Here is a 27,904-nt window from a genome sequence, read left to right as displayed (position 1 = left end):
ATGGTTGACAAACCAGCATCACCTCCCCGAAACTCCCACGCCACCAGCCAATCCCCAAAAACCACTAGCCCCACTCCCGAAAACCCCAAAAACCAGCAGCTCTACTCTCGAAATATCCCTCTAAACCACCTTGCCCACTCCCGAAAACCACCAAAAACCCCTTCACCATCGTCGAAAACCCTAGCCGCTAGGGTTTTGAGGTGGGGAAGGAGTAATTGGGGTTTTTCGGGCATGGGTAAGGGGTTGCTTTGGTGGTTGCGTGGGGGGGTTGAACTCGTTGAAGGGGATTTCGGGAAAGGGGGAAAATGGCGAGGGAAGAACGCGGTGACTGAGGAAAGAACGGCGGTTGTCCGGTGATGGTGAGGCGGCGGGATTTCTATAGTGGTGGAGGTTAGGGTGGAGTGGTGGGGGAGGGGAGGCTGCTGGATGGGTTTTTCTTTTTTTTTTTAATTTTTTTGTTTTAATTTTTTTTGTTTTTTGTTATTTTTTTTTAAAAAAAATTTAGACCAATCAGGACTTGACACGTGTCAAGTGACCTGATATAATGGGTCATTGACTTTGGTTGACCGGTTAGGGATTGAAGAAAAAAAATAACCCATAAAGTTCGAATTATTCCAGAATAATCCAAAGTTGGGATTATTCTAGCAACATTGATGAAAGTTGGGATTATTTTTTCTAATTTTTCCTTTTAACAAAGTATTATTGCTGGAATTTTATTTAAAGTAGTAGAATTGTGATTTTAATAAAAGGGTTTAATTACCAATTGAAAGAGAGATTAATAAAGGGTTTTACTATAATTTTCAGATTATTATAAGTTGCTTAAAGTGAGTTTAAGTTGCTGAAAATTGTGTATACAAGGGTAATTAATATAGTATTATTGTCCCTTTATGTAGGAGACTTGGTTCGGGAATTGTTGTAGTGTACTCGGCTATTTTAATAGCTTATTTGAGGTACGTTCGCTTATTTGGCATATAATTGATTATGTAGGAGCATGCTAGACTTTGATTATTTAATTCCAAGTGGAATCATGCTAGATTGTGATTGGAATTTGTGGCTTGGTTAATATTGGTGATTGAACTATGAAGCGTGATTTATTGTGATGGATTGATGATTGGAAAATATTTGTTTGGCATGTTGAATATGAACCACACTTTTATTTATGACATGATAGAAAGCATGTTCAATTAAGGTTGGAATAGTGAAAAGGAATTTTATTATGGTTCATATAATTTTTATTGATGCTATAAGCATGAAGAAAGAGCTATTTAAGTGTCTTTGTACACGAGAAATAAATTATATTTTGGTGCCTTCGGTCACTTAAGGTGTTTTCAACACCGAGGGATAGGATCTGTGGCGCATTATGTATTTAAGGTGTCTTTGACACCGAGGTAGATTTAAAAAGGGTTCAACATTAAATATTATGTGGTCACTAATTATTCAAGAATTAAATTGGTATGTTTGATTGTTTGAATAATTATTATGATTGAATGATTATGGTTTGAGAGTCATTGTAGACACCCAATTGTGTCTCCCCAAAACCAAACCCAGTGATGAATGCCTTTCACGTTGTGTTATTATCGAATTAGGTGAAAGTGGTTTGAAAGTCGGGTGTTGCGGTTTAGTTTTAATTAAAATTCTTTTCTCTTTGTTTTTGAAAATGACTTTATTTGAAAATAGCCGAACCAGTTTACGTTTGGTCCATGATAAAGGTCCAATAATAGTGTAGTTGGATGGGGCTTGAAAAGATCTTTCCAACGATATATTATGAGATCGATTCCGATGAATATTGAGGAAGTTATGGCCAAAATACTAAACTGGGCCTGGTTAATTATTTTAAATATGACCCAATGATCTAGAGGAGGGCCCAATGTTAATTATTATTCCAAAAATTATTAGGATTAATTATAGTTTTCTAGAAGTTTCTAGAAGGTTCTTTTTAATTCTAATATTATTAGATTTAATAATTAATTATTTTTAATAGATTTTTATTTGGAATAAAATATCGTTTTATTATCTTAAAAATATATATTTTATCTTCTGTACGGATTCCGTAGATCAAGTTGATTAAAGATCGGATTCCGCGTGAAGAAAAACACGCTAATACAGGTTGTCGCCAAACGACAAGTCTGTCGCCACGCGACAGACTCTGTCGCCGCGCGACAGACCCTGTCGCCTCGTGACAGACATTGTCGCGTCGCGACAGAGTTAATTCCTGGCGACAACGTGGAGTTTTATTCCTTATCAAATTCTATGTTTTTCCGGATTATTTTCATTATAAATAGCGTCCGAATCCCTATTTTGAAAAAGAATTCATAATCATCAACTCTTTCTCAATTCTCTCTATTCCCTCTCAAGAATTACTTAATTCTTTTCTCTCTCTCTTTCTAAACTAGCCTTTTTACAAACACAATTCCGCATTCGCTAGACTTAGAGTCTCTTAGCCAAGTTCGAAGTTGCCTTCGCCCTAGACGTGAAAGGTTGATAATTTCTGAGGGTTTGGTCCAAAACTAGTCTAAACTTTATTTAATTTGATTTTTCTTTAATTCTTTAATTCTTTAATTATTCTTTATTATTTTCGTTGAAGTTACTAACTTGTGTATTTTGTTATTAGAAAGAGGTACGAGGCTTCAAAGTATGTAATCTTATTACTCTCTTTCAATGTAGAAAGCATGTTTATTATTGTTTTATATTTCTAGTATCATGTTAGGATGTTATTTTATGCTTTCTAGTATCATGTTTAGGGTGCCTTTACTCTTTCTAATATCATGTTAGTACCATGTTAGGTTTAAAGCTTTGATCTTTATTGCTTAGTGACATGCTAGGATTTGTTATTAATCTTGTTAGTATCATGCCTAGGATCTTGCTATTATTTTTAAGCTTTATTATATCATGCTATTATCATCGTTATTATTTAATATTGATTTATTATGTTGCTTGTTTTATATTATTGTTATTGCTTGATCACACCTCTTATGCAGGTTTAAAGGGAATTTGTACTTGAAATCACGCTTAATAAGATAATTATTAATTTGGTTTAGGCTAATGTGATTTTAACTCAAGTGATCGCCAATAATAGTATTATTTGTGCATTAATATTCAACCAACATAGATAAACAGGTTAGGTTTAATATAATGTTTGTATGTTATTCGAAAAGCGCGCATGAATACGAGTAGAACAAAGTAGAGGCCTATTTTATAGGGCGGGTCCTTTCTTTTGTAGATTGGATTCGTACCCTCATCCCCGGACCCTGTTTGGTTCAAGACCTTATGGAGTAGTTGATGGTCCTTTGGATTGTCTTTTGGGTTTACAAGTTCCTAAAACTTGTTGGCGACTCTTTTTGCTCTTTTTCTTTCCCTTTGGAACACCACCGTACTTTAGTGTATGATCACAGTGGGGTTCAAGTTTGGGGTCTTAATGCTTGAAATATTCCCTACAGTTTTTTGGCGACTCCACTGGGGAGGATTTCTATTTATATTCCTGAAATTTATTTAATTTTGGCAATTATTTAGAATGAGCGGATGAGACTCGAAAAATTCTAAGTATTTCATGTGCGTGATTTGATTAACATTATTGTCATATGCATTAAAAGGTCCTCGTGGGAGTACCCCATGAGTCAATCCATAGGAATTTTACACGTAGGAAATTTGAGAAATATCTTTCATGACTAGAATCGAAAAGATGATGCGAAATCTGGAAAATTCGAAGAACACAGAAACTTGCCAAGGCATGTAGGAACTAGCGTCTAGAAAACAGGGCTTGTCGCCCGTAAAAAGTTTCTGTCGCCTGGCGACAGTCCCTGTAGTCTGGCGCCAAGTTCTTCCAATACCGAGCCAGGGGTCTGCCTTCTTGCTTTGACCATTTCTAGCATTGTTGGCTTGATTTTGCTTATTGATTGAGTCATTTTCTCACTTTTCTGAACCCATATGTGTTCTACATATGGAAATAACCCTCTGGGGGTTCCTGCTTCACCTGCCCAATGGAATATTCCACTATCATGTGCAAAGTTCAGATTTGGGTACGTGTAATGTTTGTGAATCCACCAAACCATGGAGTCGAGTCCGATTTCATCACGCACTCGCGGAATCCTGTCCATTCGCTCCAACCCTCCCGGTAGGCTTGTGTGCAATGCATATGGATTCTTAACCATGGACCTTTTTGACTTAACCCATATCCTCGAACTTTAGAGAACTAGAGCCATGGTTAGGTTGCAAACTCATCTTGTGACTATGTGAACTACTTGTGCACCCTTGCTTGTATTTATTATATATGTGTTAACCGTTTGTTTGACTTGTGTTAAAGACTAAATAAATTGACTAATGACTAAAAGGACTTTGTCTAATTAATTAATTAATTAAAGACTAATAAGTTAATCAATTCGACTTAGCATGACTTTAGGCATGTCCATTTAGAGTAAAATTACTGGAAACAGTCCAGATTAATGTTCCAGCAATGGCGCAGGAATTTGGACTGTGGCGCTGTAGTTTAGCGTCTGTCGCTTGGCGACAATCTTGTCGTCTGGCGACAGGCTCCAAACCGTGGCGACAGTCCTGTGGTTTTAGCGACAGTCCAGTTCTTTTGCTCGAGTCATCACGACGAGTCTAATTAACAGTCTACTAATCGGATTAATCAGTTTGTTAATGGTTCAAACCACGTTTAAGTCTTTAATTGAGTTTAGGCACTTAAAGTCCCATGGTCATACACTAGTAGTCAAAACATGTCACTCACATACACATAAAGCACACACATAACATGTTTGTCACATTCTGACCATGTCTAGAGAGTCTTGAATGCGTGTTTTCCGTCATTTTTTTTAGGGGGGTAAGTCGGATATTAATCCTCCAATTTTTAAAATCCCTTAAAATATATACCCCATTTTTTCATTTTTTCACTTTTTCTTTTAAATCTTTTGAACATAAAGTCAAGTCAATTAGAGTCGAGTATTAAAACAAATATGGTTTAAATTACAGCGCGTGGTCAAGAAAGGAAGGGCGTTTAATCAAAGACAACACTTTTGTTCAAGTCTTACTTTTTGACAAACCAGTCGGTAGGAAAAGGAAAGCTAAGAAGGCAATGGCTAGTCAAGAAGAACTTAATGAAGTCAAAGGACAGGTAGCCAACTTGGCTGAAATGTTACAAAACCTATCGCTGCAAATAAGTAATCCTGAAAAACAAAAACAAATGGACCTAATCCAGGAAAGCTTGGGCAAATTGTCCAGCGACTTTAGATTTCAAGAGATTAGCTCCCAAGGGGTCTCGGTGGATAAGGACCTTCTCCCACAAAAGTTCAATCCCAATGACATCCCTAAGTTCAAGGCTATGGACAATCCTTATTTTCATTTAAGAGCTTTTGAAACTGTAATGAGTATTAAGGGGATAGATAGAAAAGCGTTTCATTCTGTATTTTCATTATCCTTAGAAGCTGTATGTCAACAGTGGTACTTTTCACTTGATAAAGAAAAAACCTCTAGTTGGGAATCCATTGTGAGCGCTTTCATTGAAAGGTATAAATGCAATATACAAGTTGAAACCGATCATAGAGAATTAGAAATGCTAAAACAAAAAGAAAATAAAGGTTTCACCTCCTTCTTTAATAAATGGAGGGAAACTACTGCAAAAATGGTTGAAGTGCCTAGTGAAAAAGAATCCGTTAGAATGTTCATTAAGAACCTCCAAGAAAAATACTCTAAACACCTTAAGTACCAAAGCAACTTAAACACTTTCAAAGCTGTAGATGATATTGGAATTAATATTGAAGATGACCTTGCTAAACAAAAAGTTGCTAATAACAACCCAAGTAGTGGCTGGAAAAATAAGAAGAACGACAATCTTTCTTCATCCAAATCTACCTACTCAAATAATGTTAGCACTTTTCCTCTAAATGAAGTTTTGGCAATGAATAATAATCAAGGACAAAAGAAACCATTTAGGAAGAATTATACTCCTATTGGTATGAGTTATGACACCGCATTTGATCGCTTACATGCAAAAGGTCTTATAACTCCTATTGGACCATTTGGGGACCCACCTGTCGAAAGGAGAACGGCTAGCTGGAACCCAAATGCACATTGCAAATATCACCAAGGTAGGGGTCATCCTACAGAAAATTGTTGGAGACTAAAGGAAGCCATTCAAGACTTGATCGATAGTAACAAGCTCCCATTGCCTCCTGCAAGTAAGAAACCAAGTATCAATACCGCACCGCTGTCGGATCCCTTGGCCATTTCCGACAAAGAAAACCAAGAGGATCCATCTAGCCTCATAGAGCCTATCGAGACCATGGAAGAAGAAATCTTCGAAGATGCTCTCGAATTCCATGGCTAGGAACCTGCAACCAAGCAAGAAGTAGTGGCATTGACATTAATATTGACAGAATTGAAAAAGTTGATCTCACAAACCTTTGAGGCCATAAAAGAGAAAAATGAGTTACTTAGAAGTAGACCCCCATCTAAACAAAAGAAACCTTTTTCTCTCCAAGTAATTGACACTCCCAAAAAGAATAATAGAAAATATACTCCAATTGGGACGTCATACACAAACATGTTCAAAATGCTCTTCGAGAATGAAAAGTTCAACCTCTCGAACCAAGACCATTTGAATCACTGAAAAGAATAGACAAATATTATTGTTCATATCATCAATCAGGGGGACATACAATAGAGCAATGCTTCAAGTTTAAGGACTTGGTCCAACGTTTGATTGATGAGAAGAAGCTAGTTCAACTTCCACAAGATGCCATGATTAATGGAGTATGGGACAATGACGATGAGAATGTTTCAGGACAAGGACCAATGTTCGAAGAATCGCCTGAGTCAAAGTCTGAGTTAGAGTCTTCCCCTATCGAGTCTTCTAAGTCTTTAGCTGTAGCACCCTCATCTTCCATTTCTACTCCTAGGATAGTTAGCAATCAAGTCCCAACGAACATTTCTTTATTTGATGTAATGATTTCTGAATTTAATAATATGTCTTCTTCCCCGTATTCTTCTTGTTCTTCTCTATCTAAAGATGACGAGCATTGCTTAACTAATGATGAAAATGATAAAGAAATAATTAAAGCAATGGAAACACTTGAAAATAAGACTCCAACAACGCACCAACAACCAAACAACGCCGACTAAAAAAAATCAAGGTCGAATTAAGCACAAGGTATACCAATGATTTAAGGAACCCCTTGTAGCCATATCATATCTCTCACCCTTTAAATATATAATCCTTTTCTTGATAAACCACTTTGAGCCTCGTCTAACGATAGACCTTTCATTTTTTCAACCCACATCTACTAACCTTGGGATGGGATGGTGTGTAACTTACGCAAGTTCCAAATATGAAAGCTTGAGTGATCTTAAAAGAGTAAAATAAAAATAAGAAAAAATGAATAAAAGTGTACAAAAGGGCAAGTGTTCCAATGTCTTGGATATAAAAATATCTTTGATAAGAACATATCTCAGATTGCGTTTCTTATCGAGTGCTCGGTACCGTGCCTGAGAAACATGAATGCCAAGTGAGTGATAAACCGCATGATCGAGATTGCCCACACTTATAAAAAAAAATGCGAATATGAAGAATGCAAAAGCAAAAAAAGAAGAGCAAAAACAAAAAAGAAAAAAGCTCAAAAATGAGAAAACTCAAGCATAAAAAATATAAAGATTTAGAAACAAGGTTGCACACCTTGGGGGGCTTATCTAGGGTCTTGAGTCTTTATCCCTTTCTTCTTCAACCTTTAGCCTAACCACGTTACAACCCTTAAAAGAACTTTTTGAGGTATACACACACTTGTGCGAGGTTCGGCCAGAGCTACGTTTGGCCTGATTCCTTAAGTAAAGGATACGTAGGCAACCCAGACGGGGTGCGGCCACTTTAATCTCTTCAAATTCTGTATCCCCAAAGTAAAAAACGCATGTCTGCAAAATTTCGAAACTGGCGCCAGACGATAGCCTCTGTCGCCAGACGACAATTTTGTCCAGGCGACAGAGCCCAATCGTCAGCGACAGTAAATCAGATAGCAGCGCCAACTTTCTGCGAGTTTCTAGACCAGTTTCACATATTCTGGAAATTTATTCGACTTCCGTACTCGAATTAATTCTCCGAAAAATAAATATTGTAATTGTTTTCATTGCTTTAATTGAAAGTTAATTAAAATAAAAGCTGGGAATTTTATTAATTAATAAAGAAAGTACATTATTGATAAAATAAAAGCTGAAAAATTAACTAAAACAAATTAACTTTGTCTAATAAATCAAAGGAAAGGCAATGCTCTAGTCTGTTTTCTCTTTCTTGATTCTTTTCCAATTTGTGTCTTCATTCTCTTCCTCTTGATCCATAACCTTTGCTAGGAGACAACCATTAGAAGACCTACACTTTATCTTAGTATAGAGGGTTTCTCCCTCTGCTAGAACTCCATGTTTCTTTTCTACCCAAGCTTCCTTCTTTGTAGAGTCAACTTTTCTTTTTCCTTGATTTTTCTTAGAACTTTTCTTTCCTGGCATAATAGGAGTTTTGCATTCAATCCTTTCCCCTAGACGTTCTTTAGCAGGGACCTTTTTGTCGCCTAGACGATCCTTCACATTGGTCTTCTCGATTTTGACTTGAGATTTTTGGAATCTTCCATCAAGCCATTGTTTCACTTTATTTGACAAACAAGGTGGCTCCTTGTGGGTAATCACCTCCCATAAGGGCCTACCCCTCCAGTATCCGTCAAAGCGCTCAATCTCTTGTGACATAGGAAATTCATAAGGACGGCGGAGATCTCCTATAGGGATAGTTTGTGCAAGACCATATTGTATCATAACTCTACAAGGAAAATAAAAGGTTAATCTTGACAAGCTCGGGAGACGACAATATGTTTGGTTACTACAACCAACCATTGCCTCAATCCTCCACCAAGGAACAATCCAGCCTATGGTAAAGTCACCGGCAGCAAACACCTTGCTCCACTCACGGCGACCTATTTTCAAAAATCGTTTCTTTCGCCGGACTATGCAATTTGGAACATATGTGCGTATATCGTCAGGAGGATTAATAAGCTTTAACCTCTCTATGAGCCATATCTGTAAAATATGTATTTAATTAGTATTACAGTGAAAAATAATATTCTTTAATTCTTGGAAAATTAAAAATAGCATTATCTTATACCTGTAATAAAATTGGAGAACCTCGAAAAGGTGCTCTCGGATTCTTTCTTAATGCATCCAACCATAGCATAGTTTCTCCAACAATTAGCGGCATTGGATTTCTCCCAGATTCAACTTGTTCTATAACAGATATAATCATTGATTGGCCTTCATTATCATTACCACTAACTAAGAGCAATTGGTTAAACAAGCAATAAAGAAAAGCCCTTCTCTTATAGACACGGAAATCGGGATTAGGATTATCATAAAAATAATGTGCAAATTTCGTCAAGTCAACTATATTCCCATGCACTATATGTTTTAAAGCCGTACCCCTCAAATCAAAAAAGCATTCAAAATCTTTATAATAATATTCATTGATTCTAGGCATTACCGCAAGACCTGTGGAATAATAACCTATAATGGCTCCAAATTCTTCCGGTAAAGGACATATTTCATCATGGAAAAATCTAAAACAGTGAGTATCAATATCCCAATAGTCTATGGCAGAATAAATAAAATCAATGTCAAGACTCATCCCCTTGATTCCAAACATACCCTCCATATGACAAATATCTAATGCTTTTTTATCTTTAGCAGTTAAATGACGACACCATTCATCCATGTATCCACAAAAAGTTCTTTTAGCTAAAGGCATGATTTCTAGTTAATTAGCTAAGTAATAAACTGGTTAAATTATGCAGTAAACGGATGATTCGGGGGCTATTTATAACTTTTATAACTGTTCTATTCCTATTCATACACCCTTATTATCATTATTATTATTATTATCAATATTATTATTATTATTATTATTATTATTATTATTATTATTATTATTATTATTATTATTATCATATATCATATTAAGCTTAATTAATTCTAGGCTTATCATATTTTCTTCCTTCATTTTTCTTTTTTATTTCTTTTTTGGTGGAGAGAGTCGGTACCCTCCACTAATATTAAAAATGACGGAAATTTCGCGCAAAAATTACACTTTCTCACACACTTACATGCACAACACATTTGTTACATAATAATAAATCTGGCAAATAAAATGTTAATAAATAATAAAGTGCATATATATACAAGTGTCTAATACATGAGTCATATGAATAAGATAGACAAAGTCCTACAAAAGTCAAAAATAAATAAACACAGGTACAGCTATGGCGCCGGAGGTCGCAAGTCGCGAGGGATGCCGAATGTATCGAAAAATGTCCTACTCCGTGGAGTATGTCCATCATCGTCCCCTGAACCACCAGGCGGCGCGAACTGCAACTTAGGGCCAGGCCACCTAACCTCACCCTGAAACCCGACGGAAAGAGGCTGCAAAGGCTGCTGCGACGACGAGCCAAACTCAAACGTCCCACCACCCATCCCACCTCGAACGGTCGGCCCGGTCGGAACCTCCTCAGGTGATGACGCCGAGTCCTCTACCGCTGCGGCCTCAGAACGACCACCCCGGCCACCTGAAGTAGTCCGGCGACGCCTCGAGTCGGACCTAGTAGTCTCTCTCCTAGGCTCGGGTCTCGACCGAGTGCGCGGAGAAGGAATAGGCTGCCCCTGCAAAAGTAAATCAAAGTTAGCAAGAGCAAATGAAAAAAATAAAGTCAAAAAAGATAAAAAACAAAAGCAATACCTCCTCAACATCGTTGCTACGACAGGTAGCCCGGTTCCGCAACCTCACAAGCTGGCTGCGAAAGGCGTCTATGCACCTAGCCATAGCCGTCACCACCTCGCGAGAAAACTGTCAAAATAACTAAGTCAATAACAATCACGAAGCAAATATAAAGATGATATATGAGAAACCACTTACTCGAGTCTGGTGACGAGGAATAAACCGCTCCACGAACTGCTCTCCCTCTGGAGCGGGCGGAATAAGCTCCTCGATCGGCCCATACGTGCCCTGGTAGCGTATGGACATCCTCGGAGGGATGAACTCCCTAGGGCCAGCCTGTTAAGAATGAAAAGATTAGAAAGATACTTGGGGGCTACCTAAAGAAAGATAAACTAAATAAATGAAAGCATACCGCTGCCTCCTCCGAAAGGACGGGAGCCGGCGCTAGCAACGGCAACAGGTCCTCCTCGTAGCTCTGCTCAAGGAGAACGTAGGACCTCCAAGGAGTACCCCGAGTAGGTCCACCAGCATGATCCCGCTGTGAGGCATCGTGGAACATATGCCGAGGTGGAGGAGCGGGAACAACAAAGGTATCTGAGGAGTGCTGGATGGCTACCCTCTCCCCTAGGTAGACCACCGCGTCGTACGTCCCCAGAAAGTAACGACGCTCAGCTGTATACTGCGCCGCCAGCGCAGAGATAGGGAAAGCAGCCCAAGGTCGATAAACCGGGCTAGGCTCCTGAAAAATTACTAAGTAAGATACTGACACCGAAAGACGATAAAAGAAAAAGTATGAATTGAAGAAACCAACCGTGAGAATCATCTCTCGAAGGCGCAGCACCTCCGGCGGACCTCTGCGGCCTCCCCAACTGGCAGCGATAGGGAGAACGCGAGGAGAAGGTCTCGCAGGTGCAAGAGAAGGAAAATACTCGTAGAACCAGATCTATACGGAACAAATGAAAATCAGTAAAGGTCATGCTTCTAAATCTAAAGTTAAAATCTCAAAAAGGAAAAGGAGATGTACCTCTACGACCCTCCAAAAACTGGAAAGGGCTATCTCTCCAGACAAGGCCTTGTGACGATAGGAGCGCCGCAAGCCCAGTAGAAAATCCGCATAGGCCATGCTGGCCCAGTCATATGTCCCGACCAACTGGAGGTCGCAAACAGCAGACAGGTAGTATAGTAGTACTCTACTACCTCGATCAGGGGAAAACGTCCCTGATAACAAGATCAGTATGAAGATGCGCACCCGCTGCTCTCGGGTGGTAGCAGCATCCTCAAAAGCTGCAGCCAGCGTGCCGCGACGAATGCATCGGGAACTCAACTGTCCCGACTGAGCCTCAGCCTGGGCCCGAACAACGATCGGCCCCAACAACTCCTAAACCTCCGGCGAATAGACAGTAACACCGGCATCGAAAGGCAGAGGAGTAGACTGAAACTCTAGCCCCGTAATGAGGCTGAAGTCAGCTGGAGTGACTGTCATCTCACCCCAGGGAAAATAAAAGGTGTTGGTGGTGTCCCAAAAGAACTCCACCAAAGCTCGGACGACGAGGTTACCCCCATCGTATGAAAACATGGCCCGGGTGGCCTGCAGCAGGAGGGTCAACCCACATGACTCCCAAAGACGACGAAGACCCTCATCGCGACTGATGTAGTTGTCGTACAGAGAAATGATGGTAGAATTACCCGAGCCATGGCTACGGGTCCTCCCACTCGCAAGACCTCGTCGGATCCGCTCCGACAAATGATGAACCGGCGCGTGAAACAGGGTGCGCTCGTCCCAATCTGGCATGAGACCCAGCCTGGAAGTAGAAGGCACGTCCTCTCCCTCGCTGGTGGGCTCGTCCTCTCGACGCGTGTCCCTCGACCGAGAACCGGAACCACGTCGTCTAGCCATGCTAAAGTATGTAAAAGTATTTAAGTTTAAGGCTCTACAGTATCTAAAGTTCGCCTAGGTCGCATGATACTATGTTCGCAAAAAAAAAAAAAAAAAAAAAAAAAAAAAAAAAAAAAAAAAAAAGAAAAAACAGAGTACGTAGTACTAAAACAGAGCAAAATTTCAACAAGCATGGAAATGTTCTTTCAGCCAATAAACAATTTCTTACAAACATATGATGAATATTGTGACAAATTGTACAAGTAAAAGCAGTAAAAATGCAAAGAACGACCCACATTGTTATTCACGACCTCAAGAGGTCCAACAATGGTGAATCCTTCGTTTCTTCACCAAATTGAGTCAAACAAGTCTCAAAATACTCCCAAGGTAATGTACAAGCATAATTAAACAAATTCAAGGCATAAAATTCAACAAACAAAGCAAATTAAGCAAGAACATTTTTCGAATTTTTCGAAAATTCGCGAACAAGAATGCATAATTCGTCAAAAATCGAGTAGAGTTTGAGCAAAACTTACATGGATCGGGAAAATAGATGAGAAAAGCTTCGATTTGCCACAAGTTTGAGCGAATTTGGTTGAGAAATGAGCGAGAACGAGTGAGATGAAGGTTTCGTGAATTTGTGAGAAGCAGAGCAGCGAAATAGAAATGAAGAAGAAGACGGGTTTAAAACCCCGATTCTGCCGCCAAACGACAGAATTGTCGCGAGGCGACAGACTCTGTCGCGCGGCGACAGATGCAAAAGCTCGCGACAGGCATCTCTGGCCAGCGTTGGAGCGGCGACAGAATTCTAGGCCCCTCCTTGTGGTTTTGTGGGTTTAGTTTAGTAATTTGGGTTCCTTGGTACGCCAGTTAGCCCCTTTAAGCAAATTGACATGATTTAGTCAGCTTGATTGCAATGCACTGAGTGATCGACTTGATGAAGATCGTCTCACTTAGCATAAAGCGCCTAAATACTGGCTCATAATAAGGCACCGAAATATTGGTTCGACAGGCACCGAAATATTGGTTCAACAGGCACCGAAATATTGGTTCAATAAATGCACCAAAGTAATGGTTCACAAAGGCAAAAGCACCAAAGTACTGGCACAAATATACAATGCAATGATAAACAACAATATATTAAGGGTCAATAAGCAGAATGATTCTTTGGCGATGTCCCAACATAGAGAGGAGTTGTCTAGTGGCGAAGCACGGCCGTGGCGAGGTAGTGTCACAAATAGTGGAGATGGCGAAGCAAGATCAACTTCGACGGTCCCTCAAGGTAAAGAAGAGATTGTCTATAGCGGCGACGTACTGCCGTGGCAACGTACGGCCACACCCTGGAAATGACGACATATAGTTATTTTCGACGATGTTCCCGAAATACTGTGGAGGATTGTCACCAAGAATATTGAAGACGACGACATATGGTTATCTTCAACGATGGCGTTCACGAGGCACTGTGGGTGTTGTCACAAACAACAAATGAAGCAACAACAAATGGTTACTTTCAGAGACGTGTGCTCGACGGTGCAAGATACGCGTTTCTTAACTCTTTTATCTGTTTAACTAATGGTTGTTTTACAGGTATCGGCGTTATAAGAATGATTTGGAATCGCAGAACATTTTGAATCATTCTCCGTCCCTATCGCTACTTTGACTTTTGTTTTCGAAACTTAAGTTTCTCCAAACTCAGTCAAAGTGGGGGCTTCTGTGGACACCCAATTGTGTCTCCCCAAAACCAAACCCAGTGATGAATGCCTTTCACTTTGTGTTATTATCGAATTAGGTGAAAGTGGTTTGAAAGTCGGGTGTTGCGGTTTAGTTTTAATTAAAATTCTTTTCTCTCTGTTTTTGAAAATGACTTTATTTGAAAATAGCCGAAACAGTTTACGTTTGGTCCATGATAAAGGTCCAATAATAGTGTAGTTGGATGGGGCTTGAAAAGATCTTTCCAACGATATATTATGAGATCGATTCCGATGAATATTGAGGAAGTTATGGCCAAAATACTAAACTGGGCCTAGTTAATTATTTTAAATATGACCCAATGATCTAGAGGAGGGCCCAATGTTAATTATTATTCCTAAAATTATTAGGATTAATTATAGTTTTCTAGAAGTTTCTAGAAGGTTCTTTTTAATTCTAATATTATTAGATTTAATAATTAATTATTTTTAATAGATTTTTATTTGGAATAAAATATCGTTTTGTTATCTTAAAAATATATATTTTATCTTCTGTACGGATTCCGTAGATCAAGTTGATTAAAGATCGGATTCCGCGTGAAGAAAAACGCGCTAATACAGGTTGTCGCCAAACGACAAGTCTGTCGCCACGTGACAGACTCTGTCGCCGCGCGACAAACCCTGTCGCCTCGCGACAGACATTGTCGCGTCGCGACAGAGTTAATTCCTGGCGACAGCGTGGAGTTTTTTTCCTTATCAAATTCTATGTTTTTCCGGATTATTTTCATTATAAATAGCGTCCCAATCCCTGTTTTGAAAAAGAATTCACAATCATAAACTCTTTCTCAATTCTCTCTATTCCCTCTCAAGAATTACTTAATTCTTTTCTCTCTCTCTTTCTAAACTAGCCTTTTTACAAACACAATTCCGCATTCGCTAGACTTAAAGTCTCTTAGCCAAGTTCGAAGTTGCCTTCGCCCTAGACGTGAAAGGTTGATAATTTCTGAGGGTTTGGTCCAAAACTAGTCTAAACTTTATTTAATTTGATTTTTCTTTAATTCTTTAATTCTTTAATTATTCTTTATTATTTTCGTTGAAGTTACTAACTTGTGTATTTTGTTATTAGAAAGAGATACGAGGCTTCAAAGTATGTAATCTTATTACTCTCTTTCAATGTAGAAAGCATGTTTATTATTGTTTTATATTTCTAGTATCATGTTAGGATGTTATTTTATGCTTTCTAGTATCATGTTTAGGGTGCCTTTACTCTTTCTAATATCATGTTAGTACCATGTTAGGTTTAAAGCTTTGATCTTTATTGCTTAGTGACATGATAGGATTTGTTATTAATCTTGTTAGTATCATGCCTAGGATCTTGCTATTATTTTTAAGCTTTATTATATCATGCTATTATCATCGTTATTATTTAATATTGATTTATTATGTTGCTTGTTTTATATTATTGTTATTGCTTGATCACACCTCTTATGCAGGTTTAAAGGGAATTTGTACTTGAAATCACGCTTAATAAGATAATTATTAATTTGGTTTAGGCTAATGTGATTTTAACTCAAGTGATCGCTAATAATAGTATTATTTGTGCATTAATATTCAACCAACATAGATAAACAGGTTAGGTTTAATATAATGTTTGTATGTTATTCGAAAAGCGCGCATGAATACGAGTAGAACAAAGTAGAGGCCTATTTTATAGGGCAGGTCCTTTCTTTTGTAGATTGGATTCGTACCCTCATCCCCGGACCCTGTTTGGTTCAAGACCTTATGGAGTAGTTGATGGTCCTTTGGATTGTCTTTTGGGTTTACAAGTTCCTAAAATTTGTTGGCGACTCTTTTTGCTCTTTTTCTTTCCCTTTGGAACGCCACCGTACTTTAGTGTATGATCATAGTGGGGTTCAAGTTTGGGGTCTTAATGCTTGAAATATTCCCTACAGTCATCACCAAGTCTAATAATATGTAAGTAACGTAAAGTGAAAGAGATTATGCACCAAAACTCTTGGAACGTATATACCTTGAGTATGAACATATGGGGGGAGTTATGCGACTTTATATTTGACCACAACTTCTACTGGGGGTACAGGACGCTGTACTTTCCATTTTATTATGCGTAGGAATTCCGCCACTTACGAGTGGTTCTTTTATACTGGCACGGTTAGCTCCCGTGTTAGTACCCCTTTAATGGGGTAGGTTAAGGGGAAACCTATTCGATGCCTAATCAAGGTAAATAAATTATTTAGTTATTTATTTATAGAATCATGTGGTATGATGTATGCTTGTAAACAGGTGCAACAAGATAAGTTGTGTGATGATAGGATGAAAACATGTTAGTATGTTTTATTTACGCTTGTGTACTCAGCATTGCTGATTGTATATTTTTATGTTTGTTTGGCCTCATCTTTACTTTGGCCCTACGACGACCCATTTCTAATGGCGAGTAGTGGGGACAAGTAGAGAGGAGTTTTTTAGGTGATGAAGCATATTCATGATGGGGCATGAGTGAAGAGCGAATCATGCTTAGTTTCCATAAGATTACGATGTGATTTATTGCTTTAGTTATTTCATATTATGCTTATGAGACTAACACAAAGATTTTTAAGTTTGTTTGGTTTTAATAAGGGCCTACAATGGTTCCAAGTTGTACGTTTGACTTTGGTTACTTTCGTTTTGGTTGACTTTATAGTTGACTTGTTTTGAATGTTTTTAAAGGTAGTCTTCCGCTATGTGTCTTTGATAATTGCCTTAGCCGTTTTCACGGTGGCGGTAATATCTTAGATTTTCCTATTTTGAGTTTTAAAAAGAGCAAAACATGTATTTTAAAGGAAATGAATTTCTAGGGCGTTACATGAGCACGGTGGTGGTGGTTCGTGGTGGTGGACGGTTGTCCGCAAAGGTGGTGATCGTGGTTTTCCTCCTTCACTCGACTAATCTAGTATTGGTGGACGGCTCATTCGAATCCCGATGACTAAGTAGAGGAGTCACGCTTGGGGCTCTATTCTCTCCCTAATTGATAGGCGATCATAACGTGGAAATCACTCGTCAAAGGTATGTATTATTTGATTCTTTATGTGTTATGCTTGTAGATCCTGTTTAGGTGCGAACGAATATGATTCGTGAAATTCCGTATTATAATACCTAAAACCCTACACGTAGTACTTAACAATAATGAACACAAGTAGGCCATCCCAAATGACTACTAGTTAGTCTCAAAATAAAACGTTGAATATCTGTTTGTCTTTAATCAAAGGATCGATGATTATCGAAATTTTATACTACACAAGAATCCTAAAAAATTCGAGTATTAGTCCTATTGTTCCCGATGGAGGATTACCCTTCGTAGGAAAAAAAAAAAAAAAAATCTCAACCCCAATAGAGCATACATACATAAATTTCAGTTCTAAATATTTCCAATTTAATTTTGGGCATACCCAAAAGTGGATTTTTATTTAATCAGAAGGATTGACTAAGACTTGATTAAAACATACATCGATCAGGGAATATATAAAATGTTTCCCAATTCGGGTATACATAAGTTATATTTGGGCATACCTAAAACAAAGTGGTTGAATTACTTTTCGTTTACAAAAAAAATACAAAAGTATAAAGTTATTTCGGATAATCACATCCATTTTTAGCACTCTTGACGAGATTTATTGCAACTCTATCTAACCAATTAATCACGATTTTTATTAAAATAAAGAAATCGATTTTAAATGCTGAAAATAGTTGCTTGGACAAAACATTGCCTATTACATAATAATCCTTGTTTATATTGACAAATCCCTTATTTTAAATTAATTTAAGGATGCGCGAAAACATGTACTTGAATGTAAATATTACGTAACAAATAACAAAATTCTGTGATCTGAAACGACTACTAGTTAGTCCCAAAAAAAATAGCTAAAGATTAGTTTGCCTTTAATTAAAGGATTGTTATCAAAATTCATACATGCAAGAATCATAGTAATTTCATTTATTAGTCCTATTTTTTTGCAATGAATTACTCTAGCATAGAACAAAACTTATGACTCTCACAACATAAATTTTATTTTAGAAATCTCCAATTGAATTTTAAGAATACCCAAAATTCAAATTTTATTAGTTTATTAGAACAATTGACAAAGATAAAAATTGATTAAGAGATAGATCACGGTACATAGAATATTTCCCCTTTTGGGTATACCTAAGTAATACTTCGACATACCGAAAACGAAGTGGTTCAATTTTTTATTTTTATTTTTATTTTTTTTTACAAAATACAGAAGTTTATGGTTATTTAAGATAATCACATCTATTTTTAGTACTCTTGACTAAAATTATTGTCACTCTATCTAACCAAAGGTCTTATTAGAATAATCATCATTAGTTCTTGTTAAAGTAGAAAGTACGAATTTAAATATTGTAAATAGTTGCTCGCCCAAAACATTACCTTACACAACGATCCTTGTTCAAATTGAGATTTTAAATTGGAATATTAATTAACATCGTTATTATTAAAAAGTAATTTATTTGAAATACATCGTGTAACTTAAAATGAATAAATGCAAATGCTTAGTCAAAGAGTTGAAAAATGATATATTTCACATAAAATGAATTAGGAAGCCTAAATAAATATTAGGTAGTCCCATTTTTTTTTTTAAAAGTAACTATAAATATGTAAAGAATATTTGGGTTTAGTAAATAATAAATAACTATAAAGTAGCAATAAATAATTTCAGTTTAATAAAAACTCATTAATTATAAAGAAGTAAGAAATATAATAGAGAATCAGTAAAAATAATTTCAATTTAACAAAAATAATTTCAGTTCACTATAACTAATTCAACTACAACAAAAATAATTTCAATTTAATAAAATAATTTCAGTTCAGCAAAAATAATGTGAAGTGAACATGGCATAAGTTTACTTTAGTAAAAATAATTCAGTTCAACATAACAAAAAAAGTGCAGTTTAGTAAATTTATTTCTAGTTTAGTAAAAATTAGTAAAATAAAATAAGAAATATAAGAGCAAAATTAGCCCTATCTTGTCTTAATATTTTTTTTCCCATGCCACATCATATATATTTACGTAAGGGATATTCATGTCTAACGTTAGAGTGACAAAACATATTAGGCCTCACAAATGCACTTAATTTCAATGATGTTCTTCGAATTTTGTTGGTTCAAGGCAATTTAATATTAGTTTTTTTTTTATTATTTTGGGGCTATCTATAATTATTTGGGATGGACTAATCATATTTTTTGTGTTATATTATATACACAGATGTTTTGGCTAAGCAATTATGTGTAGTTGACTTCAAGTTATATATATTAAATACGAACGTGATTAACTAATAAAGTAATAAGCCCTTGGTTAGCTGCAACGACCAATATATACTGATGTCTAAATATATGACCTTAGTTAAAAATAAATAAATAAAAATAAATACATTTTCATTTTGTGTATTCATAAATTAAATTTATGGGATGTCTAAATAAAGATCTAATTAATACAATATGAGTGGTGTATTAAATATGGAGTAGAGATATACTTGTCAATCATAGAGTAAAAAAAAAAAATCATAGAGTGACAATCATTATTATGCTACATTATCGAATGAGTTTTATCCTCCGTTTTTTATTGATTTTTGGCAAATTAATCTTACTTCCTCTTTTTTTTTCTTTTTTTTTTATTTATTTTTGTATCACCTCACGATGTGAAAAGTTTTAGTAGAACTTATCTAGTATTATTATACAGTGTAACTGAGCCGCGTTTTCCACTGTTGGTAATAAATTGATAAGAACCTTTAAACATTGAATCCAACATTGTATTTAACAATTAATTTAATCAACAAGGGTATTATTGCCGGTAAGAATGATAAAAAAATGCAATTTATTAAGATCAACCCCCTTTTTCATCATACCCTAACAAGGTAGGGATACCCACTAATGATCTAGGACCACCTTATTAACACGATCTTAAAAAATACGATATCACTTTTTAAGGTACACTTTTAATGATTTAAAAAGAAGTAATGAACAATTAATAAATTCAAAAATATATACTTCATACATGCATATAAATAGAATAATCATCCCAACTAATAGTTGTTGTGCATTTCTAAATGGACAACAAATATGTAAATCACTATTTGAAATCATTATTTAACATGCTCAAATAAAGTTTAAGTCTGCTATGTTCTATTCTCTTCTCCCTATTTTTATTAATGAACTGAAATTATTTATATTGAAATGAAATTATTTTTATTCAATTGAAACTAATTTTACCAATTCTCTATATTATTTAAAATAACTTCTAAGTTCCAACACATGTTTTTATATAGGTATTTGAACATATGCAAAAATTAGTAAAAGAAAACTTAAATACGTATATGAATATTCCTTGTTATTTTCGCTGCACAGAAAAAAGAAAACAAAAAAAAAATTTATTTTAACTTTTAAATGTTAAATACAAAAATTTGGAAAAATAATAGGGTAATAGCCTAATGGGGTGGTCCAAGAAGTTTTTACTGTATTACAGTAAAATTTTGACAAATTATTTTAGGCAAAGATAATTAAGGATAGACCGAGTTTGTTTATTTTTATTCCTCAGGGCCTAGCCCCTCATTTGCATCAAAAATAAATATCACCATGATTTAAGGATTACTAGAACCCGTTTCAATGTTTTTTTTTTTTGGTAAAAAAAAAACGAAAATACAGTTGTTTGAAAAAAGAAGTAAATTTTCCTTGAATATGCTCGATCAAATCCTAGTTGGAGAGCGGTTGGGATCTATGGGAGGCCTGAGCAAGAGAACAAGCACCAAACTTGGTCTCTTATGAGCCGTCTAAAAGCGAGTAGCCCGTTGCCATATGTGATGTTTGGAGATTTCAACAAGATTGTGAGCCATAATGAGAAAGAAGGGGGTGTTCCGCGTTGTGAAAGATTAATGAATGCGTTACGAATGGCAATAGATGATTGTGGATTAAGGGATCTTGGTTACCGTGGAAGCATCTTTACTTGGAAACGTGGTACTCATCCTTCAACTTTCAACAGAGAAAGGCTGGATTGTTTTCTTGGTGACACAGGGTGGTGCTCAATGTTCCCGTACTATGATGTTAAGCACTTCCCTTTCTACCACTCTGATCACACTCCCATATTATTAAATGCCAATGCTCAATATGACGAGGTAAACATGTGAGGAAATTCCACTTTGAAGCCCTCTGGTTATCAAATGCAGAATGTGGTAAAGTGGTTGAAGAAGCTTGGGTTAACAGTGCTGGAGTGCATACTGCCCAACGTCTATCTAAATGTGCGGACAGCCTGACTGATTGGGCGGCTAAAACCTTCGGCAATATTAAAAAAAGAATTAAGGAGACAGAGGAGAAACTGGAAGCAGCCCAGTCGTTGTTTCCTGATGCGAATATGTTGGAACATTGTAAGACTATTTCCTGTGAACTTGATGATTTGCACCGTTTGGAGGAATCATATTGGCATGCGAGAGATAGAACGAATGAGATGCGGGATGGGATAAGAACACATCTTTCTTTCATCAAAAAGCTAGTATCAGGAAGCATTACAATAGTATTTCTGGTATCTTCGATGACGGTGGAACATAGCGTTCCGGGAAGGAGGAATTAGAGCAGATTGTTGCGGGTTATTTCAAGTCTCTCTTTGCTTCAGAATCTCTTAGTAATTTTGATCAAGCACTTGCTGGTTAGGAGAGAGTGGTGTCTGATGATATGAACTTTTCGTTGAACTCTGAGCCATCGAATGAAGAAATCAAGCGAGCATTATTTCAAATGCATCCTAATAAAGCCCCGGGCCCAGATGGTATGCATGCTTTATTTTTTCAAAAATTTTGGCATATTGTTAGAAATAATATAATTTGTTTTGTGAAGAATTGGTGGCGTGGCAATGTTGTATTGAATGATATGAATAAAACTTGTGTAGTTCTAATTCCGAAATGCGACAAACCAAAATGTATGACGGAATTCCGGCCCATAAGTTGCTGCAATGTACTGTATAAAATTATCTGGAAGACGATAGCTAATAAATTGAAACGTTTTTTGGATAAAATAATCTCTGCCAATCAGAGTGCTTTTATCCCGAAAAGAATGATCACTGACAATGCTTCAGTCGCTTTTGAGATTTTTCATGCCATGAAGAGACGGGGTGATGGAAAGAATGACTCAATAGCAATGAAGTTGGATATAAGCAAGGCTTATGAAAGAGTTGAGTGGGTATTTTTGGAGAGAGTGATGTACAAAATGGGCTTTGATGATGGTTGGGTTCAGCGAGTTATGGACTGCCTTTCGAGTGTGTCTTTCTCCTTCAAAATAAATGGGAGAATTTCTGGTGAGGTGATTCCTTCGAGGGGCCTCCAACAAGGGGACCCTATATCTCCATATTTATTCCTGCTTGTTGTGGATGCTTTTTCGACCCTTTTATCGAGAACGGCGATGGATAATCGGATTCATGGGGCAAGAGTGTGCTTTGGGGCCCCTAGAATTTCACACCTTTTCTTTGCAGACGACAGCATTTTATTTGCTACAGCTACGGTTAAAGAATGCTCAGTTATAGCTGATATCATCAGCACCTATGAAAGAGCTTCCGGGCAGAGTGTCAATCTGTTGTACTTAATGATTTTGATGATGACACAACCTTACTTACTTACATACTAATAAAGGCTTGATTGTTTAAGTGTGTGATCAGTGCAAAGACTAGGAGAATTAAGTGTCGAGCAAAGATACCATGAGGAACAGGAAGGCCAGAAACAAAGTTATCCAAAAAGAAGAGTTCCCTCACAGGAACTGGCGCTTCAGAAATGAAGACTTGAGAAGAGAAGTTCCTTACAAGGAACAGAAGCCTCGGAGTAGAAGCTTCATCAGAGAAACATGAAGACTAAATATTTTATATATTTTAGGATTTATGTAAGTATAAGGAAGTTAGTTACACTCGAAAATTCTGTGTGGAATTGGTCTTAGGATAAAAAATTGTGCATGCTAGTTTTTAGGAAAACTGTTGATATTTAAATGTTTATCTTTTCTTTAATTAAAAAGATTTTATTTTCTTTTCTTTTTCTGATTTTCGGAAAATGATTTTTAAAAAATAAAATCTTTCACGTTTTCTCTAAACTTGCGGCCTACTCTCCCATGTTCTTCTTCTAGACATGGTCTTGCACATTGAGGAGTTCATGGTCCCTTAATTTTAGGGACATGATCGTCTTAGTGGGTATGAGTAGTGGCGTAGTGGATTTGCTGCACAAAGAAGTTTTTCCAAGGCGTCTTATGCTCTATAAATAGCTCTTAATTTCTGCTGGAAAAACTCACCCTTGCTCACATAAGTTTTCAAGCTTCAAATCGAGTCAAGTGTCAATTCCACACAAGTTCATTAGAGTATTCTTAATGTTCTTATACTAGAGTTTGTTTTTCTTTCGAGTTGTAATTGGGGAATGGGGAAGTTCGAGTGAACGTTTGTGTATGAGAAAGAGAAGAGAGAGAGAGAAGAGAAAGAGAAGAGAGAACAGAGAAGTGAGAAGAGAGAAAGAGAAGAGAAGAGTAACAAGTTGGGTGACTTGTTCCTCAGGGTCTCAAGTTCGTAGAGGAACTTGAGTTTGAGTCTTTAGCTTGTAATAGGATCATTTGCCCTATTATAGTGAAGATTCTTTTCCCAAAATCCCAAGTGGTCGTGGTTTTTCTCCTTGTTAGGGCCAAGGAGTTTTCCACGTAAAATCTCTCTTGCATTCTTTAGTACCTTTAGTTAATCTCTCAGTTCCTTTAGCTAACTTAATTTTGATTCCGCAAAAAGTTTGACTAAATTCTCATACTACAATTCAACCCCCCCTTCTTGTAGTATTCATTAAAACAACAATTGGTATCAGAGCCTAACTTCTAAGAGAATCAGAAAACCCTGAAGAAGAAAGGTCTTGGAGAAATGAATACTCACGAAAAGCTCGAGGAAGGATACTCAACTCAGAGACCTCCTATGTTCAACGGGAAGTTCTATACCTACTGGAAGAACCGTATGGAGGTCTTTGTCAAGGCGGAGAACTACCAAGTTTGGAGGGTCATTGAAGTTGATGATTTCGAAGTCATCAAGACAAACGCTCAGAATGAGGTAATCCCTAAGCTAAGCCCATGTCTGAATATGAGAAAGAGGATTTTGACAAATTGGAAATCAATGCTATGGCTGTGAAATTGCTCCATTGCGGGCTTGGACCTCACGAACACAATCGTGTTATGGGGTGCAAGAACGCTAAGGAAATCTGGGATTTGCTGCAGATTACTTATGAAGGAACTAATGAGGTTAAACGCTCGAAAATCGATCTACTTATGTCTAAGTATGAAAGATTTGAGATGCAACCTAAGGAAACCATCCAGGAGATGCTAACTCGTTTCACTAACATCATAAATGAGCTGGTTTCCCTTGGTAGACAGATTCTTACAGATGAGCAGGTTAGGAAGGTTCTCAGAAGTCTTCCACAGGACGAGAGATGGAGAGCTAAGGTGACAGCCCTACAGGAAACTAAGGACTTCACTAAGTTCAACATCGAGCAACTTGCTGGTTCTCTCATGACCCATGAGCTACACCTTGGAGTCAACACTGAAACCATGAGGAACAAGGGGTTGGCTCTGAAAGAAGAGGAGGAGGAAGACTCAGAAGTGGACGAGGATGAGGCTGCCATGATCGTTCGAAGGTTCAAAAGGATATTCAAGAAAGGTCGCACCTCAAGGAACTTCGGGAAAAAGAACTCCAATGCCAAACCTGACTACAGCTGCCACAAGTGTGGATCCCCAGATCACTTTATCAGGGATTGTCCCCTCTGGGAAAATGATAAAGGAAAAGGAAAGGGTAAGGAGCAAGAAAAGGAAAAATTCAGCAAAGCAAACTTTCAAAAGTCGGACATGAGGAAAGCCATGATAGCAGCTTGGGGTGATTCTGACAGTGAAGAAGATGAGGATGACCAACCAGAAGAGGAGACAGCCAATTTGTGTCTGATGGCCAAATCAGATGATGAAAAGGCCTACCTTGAGGAACTCCACAAAGAGGTATTTCTTGATCCTAAATAGCTTAAAACTCTCTCTAAAGATGTCTTAATAGATTCGTGTCTAGAAGAAGAAGAATTCTTTAGAGAAACTTGTGTGAAACTGAATAAGTGTGAGAAGGCTCTTAAAGTTTGCAAGGAACATGGCACTTGGTTGGAAACAGCTTATGCCAAGTCCCAAAGCAAATTGCAAGAGCTAAATATAATTATAAACACAAAAAGAGATAGCTGATAGAATCAAGAATGAAAGTATTCTTCTGAATGTTGAATTAACTCAGTATAATAAGCTCATGAATTCTGATATCAGTTCTAGCAGTTCCTCGAGTGATCAGTTGCTTAAATTCAATGTTGATTTTGAAAATCTGAAAAATGAACTTTCGACTTTAAGAAATCAAAAGGATCAACTTGAAAATGAACTGAATGCTAGAAAGGATAGAAGTATTGACCCAAAAGTTATACCCAAATGGATTGCTGAAGCTCAAGTAAAAAGAACAGAAGGACTTGGTTATATGACCAAGAGAAAGGTAAACAAAAGAAATATGTTGAGCTTCCTAGCATGAAAATGTGTACCTTTTGTGGTAAGACTGGACATCTCTATGGTCAATGTTGGAATAGAGAAGAAGCTAATAAAAGGAATGTAAAACAAGTGTGGGTCAAGAAAACTGATATTGCATCCACGTCAAAGGAACCCAAGGAAACCTGGGTTCCTGATTCTAATGCTTAGTTTTCTTGCAGGTTCTAGTGAGGAGGAACAACTCGTGGTATCTCGACAGCGGGTGTTCAAAGCATATGACAGGTGATAAATCAAAATTCCACTCACTAGAAGACTACCCTGGAGGAACAGTAACCTTTGGGGACAACAAGAAGGGCGAGATCATTGGAAAAGGAAAAATTGGAAGATCAAAATCTCATTCCATTGATAATGTGTTCCTGGTCGAGGGCTTAATGCACAATCTGCTCAGTATATCACAATTTTGTGATAAGGGAAACTCTGTAAGTTTTACTTCTGATTCTTGCAACATCATCAACAACAAATCAGGAAAGGTTGTTCTAGAAGGAACAAGAAGAGGGAATACATATACTATAGACCTCAACTTAATCCCAAGGAACAACCTTACATGTCTGAGTGTTGTTGAAGATGATCCCCTGCTATGGCATAAACGTTTTGGACATGCTAGCTTTTCACTACTGGACAAACTGAGGTCAAGGAACTTGGTTGTGGGACTTCCTATCATCAAGTTCCTACAGAATAAAGTTTGTGATGCATGTGTGAAAGGCAAGCATGTTCGTTCATCTTTTAAATTGAAGAAAATGGTGAGCACTACAAAGCCTTTGGAACTAATCCATATGGACTTGTGTGGTCCCATGAGAATTCAAAGCGGGAGTGGCAAGAAATATGTTTTGGTTATTGTTGATGATTATTCCAGATTCACTTGGGTTATTTTTCTTGCAAGTAAAGATGAAACTTTTGACGAGTTTGTTGCTTTTGCCAAGAAAATACAGAAAATCAGTGGTCACTCACTAGTCCATCTCAGATCAGATCACGGAACTGAATTTGAGAACTCAAGATTCGATGAGTTTTGCAGGGAAAATGGCATGAACCATAACTTCTCAGCTCCAAGAACTCCCCAACAGAATGGGGTTGTGGAAAGGAAGAATCGAACCCTTGAGGAAATGGCTAGAACCATGCTGATTGCAAGTGGATTGCCAAGGAACTTCTGGGCTGAAGCCGTGAATACAGCATGTTACATTCTTAACAAAGTAACAATCAGAAGCATCATCAACAAGACTCCCTATGAACTTTTCAGGGGAAGGAAACCAAACATATCCCATCTTAGGGCCTTTGGTTGTAAGTGCTTTGTACATAATAATGGTAAGAAAAATCTAGGCAAATTTGATGAAAGAAGCGAAGAGGCTATATTTCTTGGATATGCCTCTGATAGCAAAGCTTATAGAGTTTACAATAAGAACTCAATGTGTGTTGAGGAAAGCATTCACATAATATTTGATGAAGTTAACCAGTTTGTGAGTGTACATGAACAGGAAGAAGATAATGATTTTGAAATAGGATTGATCAGAGACAAAGATGAAGAAGAAGATCAAAAGCCAACCAAAGAAAAGCATCCTGTAGCAGAAGAAGAACCTCAAGAGAATAAAGATGTTCCTCACCAAGATGAACAGGTGAATGAGGAACAAGCTGAAGAAGAAGATGCAGAAGGAACAGGACAAGAAGCTCCTCAAATTGGAGTTCCAGCAAGGGAATTTCATCCCAAGCCGTTCAGGTATCAAGGTTCCCACCCTACTGATCTCATAATCAGTGACATTGGGAAAGGAACTCAAAACAGATCGCAAATGAGGAACTTCTATGCGTTCCAAGCATTTCTGTCCATCCTAGAGCCTCGAAATCACCAAGAAGCCTTGGGAGATGCTGACTGGATAGTAGCCATGCAAGAGGAACTAAATGAGTTTGAAAGGAACAAAGTCTGGCACCTTGAGCCAAAGCCTAAGGAAAAGAAGATCATTGGGCTCAAGTGGGTGTTCAGGAACAAGTTAGATGAGCTACCATTGTAA

At 37.3% G+C, this 27,904-nt stretch overlaps 1 protein-coding gene across 1 annotated transcript; it reads left to right on the top strand.

Moving 5' to 3' along the window:
• On the top strand, positions 1–27,904 carry LOC145565269 (uncharacterized). The gene is made up of 8 exons (XM_081625328.1): positions 1–353; positions 21,061–21,365; positions 21,527–21,879; positions 22,008–22,119; positions 22,240–22,910; positions 24,307–24,405; positions 27,515–27,615; positions 27,877–27,904. The coding sequence occupies exons 1-8, from the start codon at positions 1–3 to the stop codon at positions 27,902–27,904; spliced, it is 2,022 nt and encodes a 673-aa protein (XP_081481454.1).

This window comes from Chenopodium album, chromosome 10, assembly GCF_948465745.1.
Source record: "Chenopodium album chromosome 10, dcCheAlbu1.1, whole genome shotgun sequence".
NCBI classification, from domain to species: Eukaryota; Viridiplantae; Streptophyta; class Magnoliopsida; order Caryophyllales; family Amaranthaceae; genus Chenopodium; species Chenopodium album.
This window is presented reverse-complemented; position numbering and strand designations above follow the sequence as displayed.

Coding starts and splice junctions, on each gene's coding strand:
- LOC145565269 (XM_081625328.1), top strand. CDS start 1: ATGGTTGACAAACCAGCATCACCTCCCCGAAACTCCCACGCCACCAGC. Junction 21,880..22,007: donor GCATTACAATAGTATTTCTG/GTATCTTCGATG, acceptor CTTGCTGGTTAG/GAGAGAGTGGTGTCTGATGA. Junction 27,616..27,876: donor TTTCATCCCAAGCCGTTCAG/GTATCAAGGTTC, acceptor GTGGGTGTTCAG/GAACAAGTTAGATGAGCTAC.